We start from the raw sequence: 21,778 nt of genomic DNA, 5'->3' as shown, positions 1-21,778 counted from the left end.
TGTGGAGGACCAGACAAAGAGAGATGGTTAGGGCAGTGAAAGGGTGTGGAGGACCAGACGAAGAGAGATGTAAGCAGTGAAGGGTGTGGAGGACCAGACAAAGAAGAGATGGTTATAGCAGTGAAAGGGTGTGGAGGACCAGACAAAGAGAGATGGTTAGAGCAGTGAACGGGTGTGGAGGACCAGACAAAGAGAGATGGTTAGGGCAGTGAAAGGGTGTGGAGGACCAGACAAAGCGAGATGGTTAGGGCAGTGAAAGGGTGTGGAGGACCAGACCNGCAGTGAAAGGGTGTGGAGGACCAGACCTGGGAAGAGATGGTTATAGCAGTGAAAGGGTGTGGAGGACCAGACGAAGGAAACGGACTGTTCTTCAATTTGTTCTCTGAGTGGCCCACTGAGGGGAGCAGAAACATAGTGGCGGGGGCTCTTGGGTGACAGTGACACGCACACAGCAGTCAGAGAAAAAGGTGTGAGATATACCTTGTGCAGCAGGTTCTTGAGGCAGGCGACCTCTTTCTGCAGGTCTCCAGTCTGGGCCACCAGCTCATTACAGATGGCCTGGGCCTCGTTCTTAGGGTCCAGGGACAACACCAGCTGAGGACAGAGAGAGTAAGTTAAGGGAGCTAGAAACAGGTTCGCTCTAGAAAAATCCATCAGTACTATAGTGTCTGAAAACGCACTCACTTAATCTAACCACAAACAGGACCAGACAAAGAGAGATTGGGGGCACCCTCCTTTCAGGGCTGAAAGGGAATTTGCTTTAGTAGGTTATACAACCATACTGTCTGCTTTCAGTCAGACAACAGCATTGATGGATCAGTTTTCTAGAGCATTTAGATTATCAGAGAGGGACAGGGAATGACACACACACACCTCAGAGGCTCGGCGGGGGAAGCGGCTGATGACATCCTGTACTGTCTCTGTCAAGTAGCAGCACTGCTGCCTCAGACTGATCAGGAAGTTATACAGCTCCTCACTTCTATAAGGACACACATACACCATTAGACAACTTTTCACAGTGCTTCCCACTATCAGTGTTGATGATAGGGATGGGCATTTTAAATTATACAATTTTTCAAATGTTTTAATTTGATTTTTTCTTTATTTAACTAGGCAAGTCAGTTAAGAACAAATTCTTATTTTCACTGACGGCCTAGGAACAGTGGGTTAACTGCCTTGTTCAGGGGCAGAGTGACAGATTTTAACCTTGTCAGCTCGGGGATTCGATCTTGTAACCTTCCGGTTACTAGTCCAACGCTCTAACCACTAGGCTACCTGCGGCCCCAATAATTACATTTTTCGGCTATCTGGATAGTCAACTCGACCAATTACAATGCTGAAATGTACATGGCAGAGGTCAACAGCGGACAGGGTGCTTTTCTTCAGTAAGTTGTCAGCAACAGCGAAGGAAAAGTCCGATTTTGGCAATGATAGAACTGATTCTGTTACAAATAGCTTTTCTGGTGAGTGTTTTGCATTGATACATTTCAGGTATTGTGGAAACTCCATTTGCGGAGTGCCTTTAATTGCTATTTGAAGAGGGGGAAACAGCATACCGATGCCAGGGCAGCCTGGAGGGCAGTAACTCAATGCACCGTTAGAAAAACTACATTGAAAAGATTTTTGTTTTACTAAATTAAGGATTTCAAATGTCATGGTATATCCTTATAGGTAGAAATGTCACAAGGATAATTTATTTTAGACAGCCTTTTCATTGTTAAAATAGGCCAAACATCCGGATATTCGATTAACCGTGACCATGCCTAGTTGATAAGTCTCTTTCTACCTCAACCCAAGTGTGTTTATGTGTGACTGTCAGTGTGAGTGGGTGAGCAGCACAACCCGTGTCAGTCCACATTCCTGCCCATCTCAAGTATACCCCCTATATGTCTCACCTAGACCAGGAGGGAGGGAGAGACAGAGGTCACCTACAACAGACAGACATCTCCCCCTCTCCTCTGCTCCTCTCTATCCTGTACTATCAGTCTTGGGTGTGCTAGATAAACTAACAGAGCTGTAGTCCCAGGTCCCGAGCCTCTAGAAGGAGATAGTAACTCCAGTCTGACTGACACTGTTTACACGCCCGCTGACAGAGTGTGAGCATCACAAAACGGCTGCTACACATGCAGGGAAATGTACCATTAGGATAAAACAACCCATCAACACACACAGGGCAGCGGAACAATCGCAGCAACAAAACACATTTAAAGATCGGGCCGCGATGAATACGATGTACAAATCATTTGGATGTAAAACGTTTTTTTATCTAGTTTTGAGTTATGAGAGGAAATCCTGGCCATTGGCCACACACAGTCTTATGTCTGTTCATTTGTCTGTTGTGTAGAGGTCAGTTGATTTAACTGTGTCTGCCCAGTCGCCAGTATGTCCGTGTCAGTTGTCCCCCGGTGTGAAGATCCCCCCTGTCCACCCATCTGTCTGTCAGTCCATTAGTCATGTACTACAGGTGAAAATCCATCTAACATCCCAGGCCATCTAACATCCCAGGCCAACTAGAACATGGCCGTCTAACATCCCAGACCAACTAGAACATGGCCATCTAACATCCCAGGCCAACTAGAACATGACCATCTAACATCCCAGGCCAACTAGAACACGACCATCTACACATCCCAGGCCAACTAACATGGACATCTAACATCCCAGGCTCTAACTGAAGAACATGGACATCTAACATCCCAGTCCATCTAGAACATGGACATCTAACATCCCAGGTCAACTAGAACAATGACACATCTAAACATCCCAGGCCAACTAGAACATGACCATCTAACATCCGCAAGGCCATCTAACATCCCAGGTCAACTAGAACATGACCATCTAACATCCCACCATCTAATATCCCAGGCCAACTAGAACATGACCATCTAACATCCAGGCAACTTAAAATCCCAGGTCAACTAGAACATGGACCATCTAACATCCCAGGCCAACTAGAACATGACCATCTAACATCCCAGGCCAATCTAAACATCCCAGGCCAACTAGAACATGACCATCTAACATCCAACAGGCCAACTAGAACATGGCCGTCTAACATCCCAGCCATCTAACATCCCAGGCCAACTAGAACATGACCATCTAACATCCCAGGCAACAGAACATGGCCGTCTAACATCCCAGACCGTCTAACATCCCAGGCCAACTAGAACATGGACATCTAACATCCCAGGTCAACTAGAACATGACCATCTAACATCCCAGGAGCCATCTAACATCCGGCCACCTAGAACATAGCCGTCTAACATCCCAGGCCAACTAGAACATGACCGATCTAACATCCCAGGCCAACTAGAACATGACCATCTAACATCCAGGCCATCTAGAACATGGACATCTAACATCCCAGGCCAACTAGAACATACTCTAAACATCCCAGGCCAACTAGAACATGACCGTCTAACATCCCAGCCAACTAGAACATGGCCATCTAACATCCCAGGCCAACTAGAACATGACATCTAACATCCCAGCAACTAGAACATGGACATCTAACATCCCAGGCCAACTAGAACATGACCATCTAACATCCCAGGCCAACTAGAACATGACATCTAACATCCCGGGCCAACTAGAAACATGACCATCTAACATCCCAGGGCCATCTAACATCCCAGGCCAACTAGAACATGACCATCTAACATCCCAGGCAACTAGAACATGGACATCTAACATCCCAGGCCAACTAGAACATGACCATAACATCCCGGCCAACTAGAACATGACCATCTAACATCCCGGGCCAACTAGAACATGACCATCTAACATCCCAGGCCAACTAGAAATGGCCATTCTAACATCCCGGGCCAACTAGAACATGACCATCTAACATCCCAGGCCAACTAGAACATGACCATCTAACATCCCAGGCCAACTAGAACATGGCCACTAGGTCCTGGGATGAGCATAAAGCATAAGGGATGTGGTAATCTAGTGCTTTAATGTTTACAGTGTGGCCATCATCAGAGGATTTACTCCTGGGGGATTTAAAGGCTCAGTAAAAGTACCCCTGTACCCCTGGCCCTGACACTACAGTACCGCTTGGCCTGAGAGCTATCCTATCATCAGTCACAGAGAGAAGGGGGGGGTGAAAGAGGGGATTTCATTCCATCTCCTCTCACCTTACAAATCATTACGGCCCCATTTCATAAACCATTAGGACTCTGCTCTCAGAAGCTCGGAGAGAATATAGGAGGTGAGGCTGTGGGAGAATACAGGGGGATGGATGCTTTAGGTCAGTCTGACGAATGACTTCCAGTGATGTGCTGGAGGATGGACTGTGTACAGTATGTAATGTAAGTCTGTAGGTGTTTGTGTTGCATATATAATGTGTGAAGAAAATATGTTATTGTGCTTGACAATTTGACCTGGAAGGAATTGCTCAAAATAATATTTATTTTTCATTGTACTTTAATGTTACCCGCTGTCTATGTTCTCCAGCTGGTCGACAGTGTCCAGGTCGACCCGGTCTAGATGCATCTCCTTCACTGCACTCAGAACTTTCTGCTGGTCCTCTGGGTCGGAGATACCAATCTGGGGGAGAACGCAACATTAATAACTGGGCAACATACTGGTAACTCAGGTTGCAAAATTCCCAAAACGTTCCCAAAGTTCCCAGGTTTTTCAGAAATCCTGGTAGGAGCATTCCCAGTTGGAGGATTCCCGCCATGCTAATTCTCTACTGATTCCAGGAACCATATAGATTTCTGAAAAACCTGGAAACCTGCTGCCAGACAGACTGACATAAAGAGGTCTTTCATACCTTCTCCAGGTCATCCTTCTCCATGGTTACCAGGTAGCTCCAAGTGATGTCATTTTCCTGCGGAGAGAAGAAAAACTACTTTAACGATCTGACAACTTGCAAACCAGCCCACACCCTGAACAGATATTGTACAATAATTTACAATCTGCATTTGTGTAGCTACCGGTAAGTGTTTTTTTTATTTTTATACCGGTAACAGATTACAGTATGTGTTTGTGTTGTGTAGCTACTTGTTACCGGTATGTCTTTTCGATCTAATGATGAAAATATCAATCCACCCCTGCCGCTTCATACACTACACTATAGTTTTGACCCAATCACTCCAGAGTCAGACCCACAGTCTTTACACCTGCCTGCTCAACATCAATAAGCCAGCAGTAGGGTTGGACAGGTATTTGATAATACCATATGCTGGGATATGGCATGAGGGAGGTATGAACATCTGAAAACTGTCCAACCACAGTGAGGATGAGGTACAGTACTCAAATAATGTCAGAGGTACTCCTGTGTGTGTTTAAGCAGTACCAGACTACTTACTAGCATTATGTCAGAGAGGTACTCCTGTGTGTGTTTAAGCAGTACACTACTTACTAGCATTATGTCAGAGAGGTACTCCAGGTTGAGTCCGTGCAGAAGCAGCTCGATGTCACACAGTTTGGCCAGACTAGGAGAGGTTCAAGGTTGTTATTTTGAAAGTGAATGGGCGCGTTTGAGACTGACTACATTGCAGTCCAACTGTGCAGAATCACTGATCAACAAATCAACCTTTAAAATCAGTCAGTTTGCTTATGCTCTGAATAACTTCCCCGGTTAAATAAAAGCAATAAATAAATAGCTAAATAGGTTTAAGAGCGTACTACATCAACCCCACGTAGCCATGTCGGCCGCCTAAAATATTTCAGAACAGATAAACATTGACAGATTAAACAATCCAAATTAAAATATAGAATCCTCAACAGTCAAACACATAASACTAAATATGTTAAAGCATTATGGTGCAGATTTAGCAGCTAGTCCCTAGATGTTTGTTTACGTCTAAAAACCGGTCTCATGGCATGGGACAGTTAACTCTACGTCCACTAGAGGGCCCCAAATATCAATCACGGCTGCTGGCCTCCACTTACTGATCTGTGGCCTTTTCTCAATTCATCTTACCTCGATTCCTCGCATCCTCTGTCGTCACCTCCTAAAAACGAATTGTAAAAGAACTCCTGAGGGGAGGGACCTTTTACCTCCTCCATTATGGTTGAGAAGAGGATATAGGATGTAAGGAATAGCAGTAAGACGAATTGAGATTTAGCCATGGTCTCACCTCTCCTTGGAGTCAGCAGATAGATCGTGGTCCCTCTTGAAGAACTTGAAGAGGGTCTCCTCCTTCGAGGAGGTTACCTGCCCGTTGGTGAGGGCATTGCCTGGGGACGCCAGGATCCTGGCAATCTGCGAGGGAAGAAGACCAGATATACAAAACTCTTTCCATGGCAGACTGACCAGGGGAATCCAGGTGAAAGCTATGATCCCTTATTGATGTCACTTGTTAAATCCACTTCCGCCTGTGTAGATGAAGGGGAGGAGAGATTAAAGAAGGATTATTAAGCCTTGAGACATCGAGTATTGTGTATGTGTGCCATTTAGAGGGTGAATGGGAAAGAAAATATTGAAGTGCTTTTGAACGGGGTATGGTAGTAGGTGCCAGGTACACCGGTTTGAGTGTCAAGAACTGCAGTGCTGCTGGGTTTTTCACACTCAACAGTTTCCTGTGTGCATCAAGAATGGTCAGCCACCCAAAGGACATCCAGACAACTTCACACAACTGTGGGAAMCATTGGCGTCATCATGGACCAGCATCCCTGTGGAACGCTTTAGACACCTTGTAGAGTCCAAGCCCRGACGAATTGAGGCTATTCTGAGGGCAAAAGGGGGTGCAATTCAATATTAGGAAGGTGTTCCTAATGTTTTGTACACACCGTGTATTTATAAAATGTTTGCAAGAGAAGGGGAAGATGGAGCTAGTCTCGCGCCTCAAGACTACCATTTCATAGTGTGGTAAATTTGTGGCTGTGGTTAGTGTTTGGTTTTACTGTACCTGTGGTTGTTTAAACACCAGATTTAGGTGCCAGAGTTATGTACTTGGCTAACTGTGTGGGAAACAAAGTTGTGACTGTGGGGTTCTACATGTGGTCAATTGAACACCGTGGCTATGCCAGAAGCATTCTGAAGCATATATACTGAACTAAAATATAGACGCAACATGTTGGCCCCATGTTTCATGAGCTGAAATAAGAGATCCCAGAAATGTTCCATACGCACAAAAAGCTTATTTCTCTCAAATTTTGTGCACACATTTGTTTACATCCCTGTTAGTGAGTATTTCTCCTTTGCCAAGATAATCCATCCACCTGACAGGTGTGGCATATTAAACAGCATGATCATTACACAGGTGCACCTTGTGCTGGGGACACTAAAATGTGTAGTTTTGTCACACAATGGCACAGATGTCTCAAGTTTTGAGGGAGAATGCAGTTGGCAAGCTGACTGCAGGAATATCGACCAGAACTGTTGCCAGAGAATTGAATGTTCATTTGGCAGTACGTCCAACCGGCCTCACAACCGCAGACCACGTGTAACCATGCCGGCCCAGGACCTCCACATTCAGCTTKTTTACCTGCGAGATCGTCTGAGACCAGCCATACGGACAGCTAATCAAACTGAGGAGTATTTCTGTCTGTAATAAAGATTTTTGTGGGGGATTGGCTGGCTCCCAGGTGGGTGGGCCTATGCCCTCCCAGGCCCATCCATGGCTGCGCCCCTGCCCAGTCATGTGAAATCCATAGATTAGGYCATAATGAATTTATTTCAATTGACTTATTTCCTTATATGAACTGTAACTGAGTAAAATCGTTAAAATTGTTGAATTTATATTTTTGTTCAGTATAAATAATATAATTACTGGTTGTGTTTACCTGTGGTCGTTTGAAGACCTTGGCCAAGTCGGCAGCACTCTTCTCTGCTTTGGTCTTAAGGGTCTTGTCTGCCCCCAGCTGTAGCAGCTTGAGGACGGCCTCTTCTCTTCCGTACTGCACCGCCACACTCAGGGCCTGGGGTCAAAGGTCACAGCAGGTCATCACCTACCATCAATGTCTAGCAGCATCCTAATTACTATTAATAACCACAGTGTCACCAATCATTTATATCAATCACAGTTAGAATCAATCAAAAGAATGTAAAAGCATTTGATTGTTGTAAGCATGGGCTGGAGGGAGTTTCTAACATATTTCCTAAACCAGTCATTTTCTTTCAAATAACATGTTATTGGTCACGTACACATATTTAGCAGATGTTATTGCGGGTGTAGCGAAATGCTTGTAAATGCTTTCCAACTATGTCCCAAGGAAAGTGAACAAGTCCACACTTTTGGAGAAAGGAGAGATTATTGGGACGCAGGGAAGGCTGATGTATAAAAGAAAAAACGAAAATGTCCACTTATGTGAGACAGGCATTACACCAGGTAGGCATTCTTACCGTGTACCCATTTTCATCCTGGGAGTTGACCTCTGCCCCGTGAGACAACAGCAGGTTGATTACCTGACTGTAGCCGTCCCGGGACGCCAGCATCAGGGATGTCATACGAGACCTGGGAATTAGACTAGAATGAATAGGGTATCCAACCCATCTACCTAGAATGGGTGAAAATGCACTTCGGTAACGAAATTTCACTGCCTTCAGAAAGTATTCACACTCTGACTTCATTTGTTTATGTAGGTAAAGTGACTATGCATAGAAAACAAACAGCGAGTAGCAGCAGTGTAAAAACAAGGGGGGGGGGGGGGGGTCAATGTAAATAGTAATTAATTGTTTAGCAGTTTTATGGCTTGGGCATAGAAGCTGTTAAGGAGCCTTTTGGTCCTAGGACTTGGCACTCCGGTACCGCTGTCTCTTATACACATCTAGATGTGTATAAGAGACAGGTTATGGCTTGGGCATAGAAGCTGTTTAGAAGCCTCTTGGACGGTACCACTTGCTGTGCGGTAGCAGAGAGAACAGTCTGTGAGACTTGGGTGACTGGAGCTTTTGACAATTTTTTGGGCTTTCCTCTGACACTGCCTAGTATATAGGTCCTGGATGGCCCCAGTGATGTACTGGGCCGTACGCACTACCCTCTGTAGCGCCTTATGGTCAAATGACGAGCATTGCCATACCAGGCGGTGATGCAACCGGTCCGGATGCTCTCAACSGTTCAGTTGTAGAACTTTTTCAGGATCTGGAGACCCATGCCAAATATTTTCAGTCTCCCGTGGGGGAAAAGGTGTTGTCGTGCCCTCTTCACGACTGTCTTGGTGTGTTTGGACCATGATAGTTTGTTGGTGATGTGGACACCAAGGAACTTGAAACTCTCGACCCGCTCCACTACAGCCTTGTCGATGGTAATGGAGGCCTGTTTGGCCCGCCTTTCCCTGTAGTCCACGATTGGCTCCTTTTTCTTGCTCACAGTCTTGTGGGTGAACAGGGAGTACAGGAGGGGACTAAACACGCACCCCTGTGGGACCCCAGTGTTGAGGATCAGCGTGGCAGACGTGTTGTTGCCTACACTTACTACCTGGGGGCGGCCTGTCAGGAAGTCCAGGATCCAGTGACAGAGGGAGGTGTTGTCCCAGGGTCTTTAGCTTAGTGATGAGCTTTGTGGGCAATATGGTGTTGAACACTGAGCTGTAGTCAATGAACAGCATTCTCACATAGGTGTTCCTTTTGTCCAGGTGGGAAAGGGCATTAAGATTGCATCATATGTGGATCTGTTGGGGCGGTACGCGAATTGGAGTGGGTCTAGAGTATCCAGGATGATGCTGTTGATGTGAGCCATGATCTGCCTTTCAAAGCACTTCATGGCTACTGACATGAGTGCTACGGGGCAGTAATCATTTAGGCAGGTTACCTTCGCTTCCTTGGGCATAAGGACTATGGTGGTCTGCTTGAAACATGTAGGTATTACAGACTCGGTCAGGGAGAGGTTGAAAATGTCAGCAAAGACACTTGCCAGTTGGTCCACGCATGTACACGTCCTGGCAATCAGTCTGGCCTCGCAGCTTTGTGAATGTTGACTTGTTTGAAGGTTTTGCTCACATCGGCTACCGAGAGCATTATCACACAGTCGTCCAGAATAGCTGGTGCTCTCATGCATGTTTCAGTGTTGCTTGTCTCGAAGCGAGCATAAAACGAATTTAGCTCATCTGGTAGGCTCGCGTCACTGGGCAGCTCGCGGCTGGTTTTCCCTTTGTAGTCCGTAGTTTTCAAGCCCTGCCACATCCGACGAGCGTCTAAATCCTACTACACCGGCTCTATCTTAATCCTATATTTTCCTGTTTGATGGTTCGTCTGAGGGCATAGCGGGACTTATTATAAGCATCCGGATTAGTGTCCCGCTCCTTAAAGAGCTTTATATACTGGCGCCCTTCCTAACTCAGTTGCCGGAGAGGAAGCAAACCACTCAAGGATTTCACCATGAGGCAAATGGTCACTTTAAAACAGTTACAGATTTTAATGGCTGTGATAGGAGACAACTGAGGATGAATCAACATTGTAGTTACTCCACTTAATTGACTGAGTGAATAAAAATATTCCAAAACATGCAACAAGGCACTACATACTGCCCCAAAAATTGCAACGCTATTAACTTTTGTTCTGAATATAAAGTGTTATGTTTGGGGCTATTCCAATACACTCCCGAATACCACTCTCCATATTTTCAAGAATAGTGGTGGCTGCATCATGTTATGGGTATGCTTGTAGTCGTTAAGGACTAGGGAGTTTTTCAGGATTTTTTTTGTTTACAGAATAGAGCTAAGCACAGGCAAACCTAGTTTAGTCTGCTTTCCAATAGATACTGGGAGATGAAATCACCTTTCTGCAGGCCAATAACCTAAAACAAGGCCACATCTACACTGGAGTTGTTTACCAAGAAGACAGTGAATGTTCTTGAGGGGCTGAGTTACAGTTTTTACTTAAATCTACTTGCAAATCTATGGCAAGACCTGAAAATGGTTGTCTGACAGAGCTTGAAGATTTTTTTAAATAATAAATGTGCAAATGTTACACAACCCAGGTGTGGAAAGATCTTAGAGACTATGCCAAAGGTGTCTACTTCTACAAAGTTCAGTATACACTGAACAAAAATATAAAAACGCAACAATTTCTAAGATTTAACTAACTTACAATTCATATAAGGAAATCAGTCAATTGAAATAAAACTGTTTCTGACAGTCTGTGCAGAAATTCTTCGGTTGTGCAAACCTACATTTTCATCAGATGTAAGGGTGGCTAGTCTCCYACAATCCCGCAGCTGAAGAAYCCGTATGTGGTGGTCCTGGGCTGGCGTGGTTACACMWGGTCTGCGGTTGGAGGCTTATTGTAGAGAAATTAACATTCAATTCTCTGGTAAAAGCTCTGCTGGACATTCCTGCAGTCCACATGCCAATTGCACACTTCCTCAAAACTTGAGACATCCGTGGCATTGTGTTTGTGACAAAACTGCACATTTTATAGCAGCCTTTTGTTGTACCCAGCACAAGGTGCATCTGTGTAATTATGCTGTTTAATCAGCATCTTGATATGCCACACCTGTCAGGTGGATGGGTTATCTTGGCAAAAGAGAAATGCTCACTAACAGGGATGTAAACAAATTTTATTTCTGAGAAATAATATTTTTGTGCGTATGGACAATTTCTGGGATCTTTTATTTCAGCTCATGAAACATGAGACCAACACTACATGTTGCGTTTATATTTTTGTTCAATGCAAATGAGATATTTCTGTATTTCATTTTCAAAACATTTTCAAAAAACATGTTTTCACTATGTCATTATGGGGTATTGTGTGYATAAAATAAAAWAAATCAATTTTGAATTCAGACTAACAAAATGTGGAATAAGTCAAGGGMTATGAAGACTTAAGTAAATGTTATATAATACATTTTACCAAGAGAAATATGATTATTGATGTTCTGAATCGTTCAGTGGACATTCCTGCAGTCAGCAATGGTCTTTAACATATCATTAATATTATATCGCAAAAGTCAGCTTAAGTAACCTAATACATCTGATAAAAGCACCGAGCTCTGTTGACATAGCGGTGCAGGTTACTTGAAGATAATACCTTTTGTGGTCATCTTCAGAGTTGTTTCCACGGGTCGCAAAAAAGCAAAATTAGCATGACACGAGCTGAATTAAATTTAAAAGGCTTATCGCTGCATTGACAATTCACAGAGATACTCGTGTTTTCGTGAGAAACCTACAAAAAACATGAAAATACTACGTCATGTCTCAAAATCGTAGGGCTGTCCCGGACCCKAAAAAATGTGGTCAACCGAAAGTCGTCTGTTCTTTCGACCAATCGATTGGTCATCATGTTTGTGTATTTTTTACAAATATAGACAAAACCTATGTGTTTTAATAAAATCAACTATATATGCATTGAGCTTGTCGGATGCTGTAAGCTCACTGTTTGATTAAATAAGACACAAATGACTCAAGAGAGAGCCAGAGATCAAGATATCCACTCCTACTGGCTTTCGTAGATTCTGCCGTTCCTCTCCTGAAGTTGCCGGTAATAAGCTACATGAGTCGTCGGCAAACTTTCCCATGTGTAATGCCAATTTATCTTACCATTTCAACCGATCTGCGTGCCAGTTATGGTTTTCATATGCACATTTCCATGGAACAGTTTAATTTAATTTATAATAACARCTTCTCAAAATCATTGTCATGTGGTTAATCAAAATTCTATCCAAATCTAAATGAAAATGATAAACCTAAGTCACTTCTATTGCCATTGCCAACTACAGTATGTAAAAATAGCCTATAAAGCCAACAAATAAAAACATTGCAGCTTGCAGGTAGAAAATATCCGGATAAAAATAAATATCCTATAAATTACATTGGCTACGCGTTGCCTGTCTGCAATGAACTTCAAACATTGTATCAGCTATTAACTTGGGTCCGGTCTGAAGCGCCGTGCAACATTGTATAAAATATTCTGGGCCTTCAATTTTCCGACGTTAGTGAGCTCGGGACAGATACAGCTCTAGGCTATTTTCACAAGGGATAAGAAGTAATCAGGTTGGCCTATTTTATGACGTTTCCACTGAATCAGAGGATAACATTTTTCCCTTTCATGCCGAGTGGTTATCGAAAAGGAGAGAGCTGGGGGGAAAAAACAAATACATTGAAGAATGATTGTCATTCTCAATGGATGTAAAAAACAGACTGTTTGCTTGCGGCTTGAGGTGTAGAAAATCAGATCTCCAAAATGGGCACATTTATATGCCTACATTTACGCGCAGGCCATGTAGCCTATAAGCCGACTTCTATGCGTAGGGGGTTGTTCTGGGGAGAGAATCACTGAGTAGAATCACTGAGGACAGGGGAGCATGAACATCTACCTCCCAGCATGATTCGTTCCTCTTTGAATAAGAATAAACCTATTTTCCTCCCCCTGTTTTGCTTTGGGGTCTGTGTTATTGAAGAGTAACATCAAGTGCTAACATTTGGTGCCGTGACCCAGATGAATTGGTCTCAACAACAACAAGAAAAACTTAACTGTGTGTTTATCCAGAAGAAAGAGAGAAGGCTGAGCGCAACCCACTTTGGGGAGTCAACTCTTAATCTCCTGATTGACGGTATAAGTGCTGGGTGAGTCTAGACCAATATCATTTTAAAAGAAGCAAATCAGGTTAAAATTAGTGCATGCAATGAGTGATACATATCTGTGATGTATAAGGGTTCAAGACCTTTGTTCTATTAGAGTTTAGTCKTTTGTTCTCCATTATGGGGTTCAAGTCCTCTATTAAAAGGTTAGAGTCCTTTCTTTTTGTGAAACCTTCTTGTTGCATAGAAGTGAGTTGCTAGTTGAGTAGCAATTTTTACACGTGTGGTTAATGTAAGCCTTTTTGAAGTGAACAAGTTTTTATGGGTAGCCAGTCCCTACAGAGGCAATGTGTTCTAGAAGAGGTTTGAGTCCTCAAAAGGGGATATCTTTTGGGGTTAAATAAATATATAAACAGAAATATATACTATACAACTTTTGAAGTTAATATAATGTCATTGTTAAGTGAGAAAACCACTCTGGAAAAAGGGCAGGACAGCTCCTCCGGAAGCGAGCATGAAAAATATATATTTTATTTTTTAAGGGATGGATCAGCTTAATATTGCAGAACGATTGTTGCTTCCATCAATGTAATTGTCTGCATCATTTCCAATCCCCCATATATATGTTTTTGTAAATATATATACACAAATGCATACATATACACATACCTATAGACATACATACTTTTAAAAAAAGAATATACCTTTATTATTCCCCGCAAACCCTACCACCCTTCCCCCAATTGGAGTYAACTAATAAACAATAACACTTAGGCTTCTACCTTCAGTATATACATATTATACACATTTTACAGACAATCTCTTTTCCAATAGTTATATTTTGTTTGTTTTTAGTCCTTCCTCTATTTCTGATATCCATCCAGTTTCATTTATATTTGTAACTGCGCTATTTCACAAAATTTCTGAACCTATATACATTTTACAGACCCCGTATGTTTTACATTGGTTATCTTGTTATTAGTCCCACCCTTCAGCTCCATTCAACCCCTCCCATCTATCTCTCAACACCATTTTGGATTTCTATTTGCRATATATTTTTCAACTGTGCTGTGATGCTTGACAAAAGTACTGAACCTTTCTATTCTCATAGCTTCTACTGATTATTTTTAATTTACAAACATTTTTGCTAAAATAATTATTATATTATTGATTGATTGACTATGGCTTTTCAAATCACCCAGTATTGCTATCTGCAGCGCTAGTTCTAGGCAAATGTTGCAATTCTTCAGCCATTCCTGGACCTGTGACCAAAAACGAGCTACATATGGACAATACCAAAATAAATGATCTAATGACTATGCCTCCTCACAGCAAAATCTGCAGAGCTGGGAAGACTGTATCCRCCATATATATAACATTCTATTGGTTGCAAGAATTTTGTATAGTAATTTAAATTGAAAAATTAGAAGTTTTGAATCCGGCGTTGTTTTGCSTATCAATTCATAAACTCCGTGCCATGGAATGGGTACATCGAAAATCTCTTCCCAACTATTTTGCAAWTTATATGCCACAGCTGTCAGTTTTTTGGTCCTTAAATGAAATTGGTATGTTTTTATTCATCACACTTTTCTTTAACCATTTATGTTCTTTAATAAAACGGCCGACATACAAGTTCCTTACTTTTTTCCCCTTCTACTTGCCTCTTCCATTTTTGTGGTAATTAATTGCAAATGCTGCAATTAGTTGGTTGTAATTTTGGSTAGAGCAGACATTTCCATTTGTCTGTGTTAGCTGCATGTGTGACATAACTCCACCAGTCCTATTTATGATATCATTCACAAAAATTATACTTTTTTTATTTTATTTTTATTTTTTTAAATACGTTTTTTTATTATCAATTAGTATACTTGAGTTTAACCAGAATATTTGTTGTATTATTTGTTCTGTCTTTTCAGGTGGATTAAACTGAAATTGCAACCAACATTCTAAGGCTTGTTTTTAAAAAATAACGATATTTTMGAGATTATTTCCTTTTCAAACAACCGAAAGTGAGCAGGTGTAATCTGAAAAGGGAAAAAGGCCATTGTTGAACATAGGATGAGACATTCCTACCAATTTACTAGAGAACCAGTTTGGATTTAAGTATAACTTTTGTATGACTGGTGCCTTTAGTGAGAGGTCTAATGCTTTAATATTTAATCATTTCTGCCCTCCGAACACATATTCGTTATATAAATTGGCCCTTTTAATTTAATTGTGGTTTTAAAAGAAAACATGAATCATCAGCGTACAATGACACCTTAGTTTTTAAGCAACGGATTTCTAATCCCTTAATATTATTGTTTGATCTAATTTTAACAGCTAACATTTCGATATCAATAATAAATAGATCTGCCGATAGTGGACAACCTTGTTTTACTCCTCTAGATAGTATAACTTCTTTGGGGTAGGGGGCAGTATTTTCACATCCAGATGAAAAGCGTGCCCAGAGTAAACTGCCTGCTACTCAGGCCCAGATCCTAGGATATGCATATTATTGGGTAGATTTGGATAGAAAACACTCTGAAGTTTCTAAAACTGTTTGAATGATGTCTGTGAGTATAACAGAACTCATATGGCAGGTGAAAACCTGAGAAACAATCCGACCAGGAAGTGTGAAATCTGAGGTTTGTAACTCTTTGCTTATCCAAGATACAGTGGAAATTGGGTCATGTTGCACTTCCTAAGGCTTCCACTAGATGTCAACAGTCTTTAGAACCTTGTTTGATGCTTCTACTGTGAAGTGGGGGCGAATGAGAGGAGATTGAGTAAGGTCTCTCCCAGAGTGCCACGAGCTGACCATGCACGTTCATGTGAGAGTTAGCTGCGTTCCATCGCATTTCTGAAGAGAAAAGGAACTCTCCGGTTGGAACATTATTGAAGATTTATGTTAAAAACATCCTAAAGATTGATTCTATACATGGTTTGACATGTTTCTATGGACTGTAACGGGACTTTTCGTCCGTACTTTCCACTGGACTTGCACGCGCGTCGTGAGTTTAGATTGTGTACTGAACGCGCAAACAACGAGGAGGAATTTGGACATAAATGATGGACATTATCGAACAAAACAAACGTTTATTGTGGAACTGGGATTCCTGGGAGTGCATTCTGATGAAGATCATCAAAGGTAAGTGAATATTTATAATGCTATTTCTGACTTATGTTGACTCCAACATGGCGGATATCTCTTTGGGTTGATTTGTCGTCTGAGCGCGGTACTCAGATTATTGCATGGTTTGCTTTTTCCGTAAAGTTTTGTTGTTTTCTGTTGTTTTGAATTTGGCGCCCTGCAGTTTCACTGGCTGTTGACGAGGTGAAACGCTACCGTCCCACATACCCTAGAGAGGTTAAAACTTTCTGAGATGTAGCCATTATTTATTATTTTACACCTAAGGTTACTATACATAACTTAACCCATTTTATAAGAGATTCCCCAAAATTGAAATATTCTAGGCATTTATATATAAACCAGTCGTACTTTATCAAAAGCCTTTTCAAAATCAGCTATGAAAACCAGGCCTGGTGTCCCTGATATTTCTTAGTATTCTACTGTTTCCAGTACTTGTCTTATATTATCTCCAATGTATCATCCATATTTTAAAAAACTGTCTGATTAGGATGAATAATATCTGATAATACTTTTTTAATTCTATGCCCCAAGCATTTTGCTAGGATTTTTGCATCACAACACATCACATAGGTCTCCAATTTTTTTTAATGGACTGGATCTTTATATATACCACTTGGGTKCTGTTTCAGTAATAATGATATCAGACCTTCTTGTTGCGTGTCTGATAATCTACCATTTATATAGGAGTGGTTAAATCATGCTAATAAATGGTCACCTGAGTATATAAAAAGTATATAAGTATGTAAAAAATTGTATACCTCCACTGGTATGCCATCCAGCCCTGGAGTTGTCCCAGCCATAAAGGCTTTAATTGAATCAAGAAGTTCCTCCTCTGTAATTTGGACTTCACATGAGTCTTTCTGTACAGATGTTAATTTTACATTATTATTAGGGGGAAAATCCATACAATTAGTTTCAGTTAGTGGAGATGGAGGAGSCTGAAACGAAAACATATTCTTAAAGTACTTTACTTCCTCTTTCAAAATATAATTCAGTGAATCATGCGTGACTCCATCATTTGTAACAAGTTTCAACACATTTTTTTCGTAGCATTTCTATATTGAAGATTGAAAAATAATTTGGTGCCTTTTTTCCCATATTCCATCCAGTTCACTTTATTTTTTATAATATATTACACTGGATCTTTCTTGAATAAGTTCCTCCATTTCTTTTAGTTTTTCCTCTAACTTATTCTGTGCCTCTATGGTACAGTTTTTATTGCTATCTAACTGTACTGTTAGTCCTACAATTTCCTTTATTAATATGGACTCTTTTGATCTGAATTTATTTTGTTTTATAGATGAATACTGAATTGCATGGCCTCTAAAAGGCAAATTTAAAAGTGTCTCACACAATAAGGGGATCTGCTGTACCTATGTTATGTCTGAAAAAGTCCATTATAAATTATTTTGTCCCAGTTCTAAACAATTTATCATCTAGTAGGCTTTGATTAAATTTCCAATATAAATTCTGTAAGAGTAATATATATGCCAATTATGTGATGATCCGACCGCATTCTGTCCCCATCAACACTTTAACTTTTGGTGCCAGAGAGAATGGCATAAGAAAGTAGTCAAGACGACTAGCTTGATTAAGCCTTCGCCATGTATATCTCACTAGGTCAGGGTATTTTAGTCTCCATATATTCCACTAGTTCCAATATATCCATGACCTTCATGATTACTTAAGTGCCTGAGGGTGATAGTTTGTAGTGTGATTTCCTTTCCCGTCCATAGAGGTATTTAAAACCATATTAAAATCTCCCATCATAATAATAATAATAAGAGTCTAGTGTTGCTTGTAGAGTTGATAAATTGTCAAAGAAGCTTGGATCATCATTATTTGGACCGTATAGGTTAATAAGCAATATCTGTTTATTGTCCAATAACATATTAAAATAATCCATCTACCTTGATGATCTGTTTGGACAATTTGCACATTTGGATCAAAATTACTGTTAATTAAAAACCATCACCCCTTTTGAATTTCTTTGCCCATGGGAAAAATATATTTCGCCCCCGCAGTCTTTTTTCCACAAAACGTCATCTACAATTGTTGAATGGATTTCCTGTAAAACAATAGATAGTATATTCCTTCTCTTTTAGCCAGGTAAATACTGATCTTCTTTCTTATTATCTGCTAAGCCATTAGTGTAACTGGCTATACTTTTATTCACCACTTACCATAATGAGATAACTTTCAATTCTATTTATCAAAATATATGTTTGTAAACGTACCATTAAAAAGTAACATGATGATTGAGTGAATATATAGCTGTATCATGATATTTGCATTACTACTAAGTAAACCTCCAATTGGTCCCACATTTCCAACCCGCTAAAAGCCCACCTCATCCCGAGTTGGGTTGTCATCCCAATGCCCAGCAGACCCCCCCCCCCGGTATCCCATAAGCCCTGAAACGACTGGGATCCATCCTTCAAAAAGAGCACAGTGCCATTTACAGAACAGGAGTAGATCAACCGCCAAATGGATTTCCATCGCCCTCACCTCGATTTGTATTAATATAGCAATCCATTTAAAAAATAATAATATGTATATTTAAAAAATCCTGTTTCTTCATTTCCATAATTAGTTAATGTTTGTAGTAATGTAGGCAATTTATGCAAAGGATTTTACCTCTCACCAGTCTAGCCATTACCAAATGTACATTATTGCAAGCAATTATTATATTAGCAAACAATTATTGGTGAATCATCCTATATTGTCCCTAGCATCTTTTACTCCTTAGCAACAGTTGTGGGATACGCACATACACACTCAACCATTTCCTCCCACACAACCATAGGCTCACATTCTCAACAGTTGCACCATCCCAGAGCCCAACTCAAGAAAGGTCTTAATTTACAAATGAATATACAGTTGCAGCTGTATGAGAAGGCCTGCAAGACCGTGCAGAAAAAAATGGGCAGAAATGGAGAGATTTTATTAACCATTGCCACATCCTAGATGGAGGTCAAATGTACACCTTTTCGCTGAAAACACCCACAACATGGTCCCCCGTATTGACCATATTCCCAAGCATCTCCATGCAGTCAGACTTTTGATTTTGTGCCACCAGTGCCACAATAATATACCCCCTCTCTGAATGTCCAAGTGTGACCCCCTCCCCATGGGTTACTGCAGCTAGTGTTGCCAGCACTGCCACTGCCTGGGTGGGGGCACCCCACCGGAATCCCCACCGGCTAGGTACAAGGTCGTCAAGGTTCTCATTAGCAGCTTTGAGAATTTCCATGTATAGTATGCTCTCCCTTTAGGGGGCTTTGGCTTTGCAGGTCCAACCCTGCCAAGCAGGCTCAGAATCTTGAGGGGGCAGTGCTGCTTTAGGTCTCTGACCGCATTTTGACTGCATACATACATACCGCAGGCCCATAATTTATTTTAAAACACTGTTCCACCATGATAGGACAATAAATAAATAAGACATATAATTCATTATAAAAAGTATACCCATCATCTGAACAACATTGAAAGCTCCCTCACACCCCGCTCACAGCAATACATTGGTTCTGAGATATGKAACCATTTCCTTTCTCACTCAACGCCACACTTTCCCCCCCCCCAAAAAAAGCCCACACCACACCATCCACACATACTGTGCCTTCTGTTTACTGAGTTTTAATCTTCACCGTGTTAAATTTGTGCTTTTGTGTTCCACTTAGTTATATTTGAAGATGTATAGAAAAGCTATATTTTTTATTGTATTATTACAATCCATAACCGGGATAGAATTGTGTTTCATTATTTTCCTCATCTATAAGAACTTTATACTTTTTAAAATAGCCATGGAGTAGTCTTTGTGTCTCTGAACAACTGGTTATCAATATATAGTTTATCGACGARGAGAGCTACTCGTTTCCCTTTTAATCTATTTTCCTTGAAAATTGGATACAGAACTTTACGCCGTTCTGCAATTTCCTTCGGGAACTGGTCATTCATGCCAATTTRGGTCCCAGKAAGTCTTTTACCCAGGCTTTAAARCATTATTTTATCTTTAAATTAAGSAAATTTGGCAACGATTGGGTGTTCATACCTCTGCCCTCTTTGTCCGAATAGGCGTACACGTTCGAGTTGGATTTTGTCGATAGCTTCYCGTGGAATCTGAAGRGCTGTAAGGAAGAACTCTCTAACTACAGATTCAGGAACTTCTCCTTTCTCTTGGATACCTGTAAGTACKAGATTCTCTCTCATGGATCTAGTCTGTATGTCAAGTAAGGCTTCTCTCAGAACGGTGTTCATTCACTTCGGTTTCAATCCTATTGACTGTRACTTTTAGCTTGTTTGTTTCCTTCTCCAATGTCGCAGCTTTCATCACTCATCTCGAGGCTTGCCTTCAACTCTTTTATATCCTTACTGACTAATTCAAGTATACCCAGTTTGTCATTTATTGATTTTAACAGATTGGTTTCGACCTTTACCATCCCCGGTGGTGAAATTATTAAATTGTCTGTCTGTAGAAGTCATGTTTTCGTTTTGAAATCGGTTCCCCTGTCTTACTCTCCGTCATGTTTGGGTGTTGCTTGTTTTCGTAATATTTGTCGATAAATGTCTCTAGTCTTAAGATTTGTTTTGTGTTATTATCCAGATTGAAGGTTATCACCCACCATGAAAAATATTTTACATTCACTGTCTAGTAATATGAAGAACCATTTCAAAGTAGAGAAGTGTATGCAAGAGAAATAAATATTCCGTCATTGTTGACAAAGATGGAATATGGAATCTGTCTGACAAAAAGCTTGGGGAAAAATACAGATGATGTCTAACTCGTTGACCAAAAAAATATGGTCTTTAACTGTTCTAGCCAAAGTAAGAAAACAGGATGAGAAATTATTTCTGGAGAATCATGACAGGACATTGCAGAGAGATAAGGATAGTTTGAAAGCTCTTGGTGAAGAGAAAAACCTTGAGAGAAGAGATTCAACAATTACAGGAGAGGGTTGTAAAAACAGACTTGGCTCCAACAAGTGGACCCTTTGTTCCCTCAATCTACCCTCACACTGAGTTGCGCAAGGATGATCGGGTTTCAAGCATCTGGTCAGCATTACCTGGCTTTGAGTCAACAGATTCTGACAGCAGTGATGAACAATGTCTTAGGCCAACCCGAAAATAGGCTGTAAAAAGGTAGTAAAGACAAACCTCCGGTGACAGTAATCACACATAAATCAGCATCTCCAAAACAGTTGGATGAATGGTCAAAAACTTTGAAGCATCCAC

At 41.1% G+C, this 21,778-nt stretch overlaps 1 protein-coding gene and 1 long non-coding RNA gene across 3 annotated transcripts in view; one reads left to right on the top strand and one right to left on the bottom strand.

Moving 5' to 3' along the window:
- LOC111962719 (ankyrin repeat, SAM and basic leucine zipper domain-containing protein 1-like) overlaps positions 1-21,778 on the bottom strand; it is a 43,133-nt gene that overhangs the window by 1,977 nt on the left and 19,378 nt on the right. Inside the window, exons 6-13 of one of the 2 annotated variants that reach the window (XM_023986020.2) lie at positions 8,300-8,411; positions 7,741-7,875; positions 6,093-6,217; positions 5,372-5,444; positions 4,781-4,837; positions 4,439-4,551; positions 874-979; positions 481-594 (exon numbers count right to left, since the gene is read on the bottom strand). In XM_023986020.2, coding sequence (XP_023841788.1) covers positions 481-594; positions 874-979; positions 4,439-4,551; positions 4,781-4,837; positions 5,372-5,444; positions 6,093-6,217; positions 7,741-7,875; positions 8,300-8,411 — 835 coding nt within the window. The remainder of the gene's footprint in view (positions 1-480; positions 595-873; positions 980-4,438; positions 4,552-4,780; positions 4,838-5,371; positions 5,445-6,092; positions 6,218-7,740; positions 7,876-8,299; positions 8,412-21,778) is intronic. The other variant, XM_023986021.2, reaches the window with a different exon arrangement.
- LOC139027603 (uncharacterized) overlaps positions 13,194-21,778 on the top strand; it is a 16,068-nt gene continuing 7,483 nt past the window's right edge. The window contains exons 1-2 of the long non-coding RNA XR_011479738.1: positions 13,194-13,458; positions 20,621-20,732. This is a non-coding gene — a long non-coding RNA (uncharacterized lncRNA). The remainder of the gene's footprint in view (positions 13,459-20,620; positions 20,733-21,778) is intronic.

Source organism: Salvelinus sp. IW2-2015, linkage group LG4q.1:29, assembly GCF_002910315.2.
Source record: "Salvelinus sp. IW2-2015 linkage group LG4q.1:29, ASM291031v2, whole genome shotgun sequence".
NCBI classification, from domain to species: domain Eukaryota; kingdom Metazoa; phylum Chordata; class Actinopteri; order Salmoniformes; family Salmonidae; genus Salvelinus; species Salvelinus sp. IW2-2015.
The sequence above is the reverse complement of the archived record's forward strand: the minus strand, read 5'-3'. Positions and strand labels throughout refer to the sequence as shown.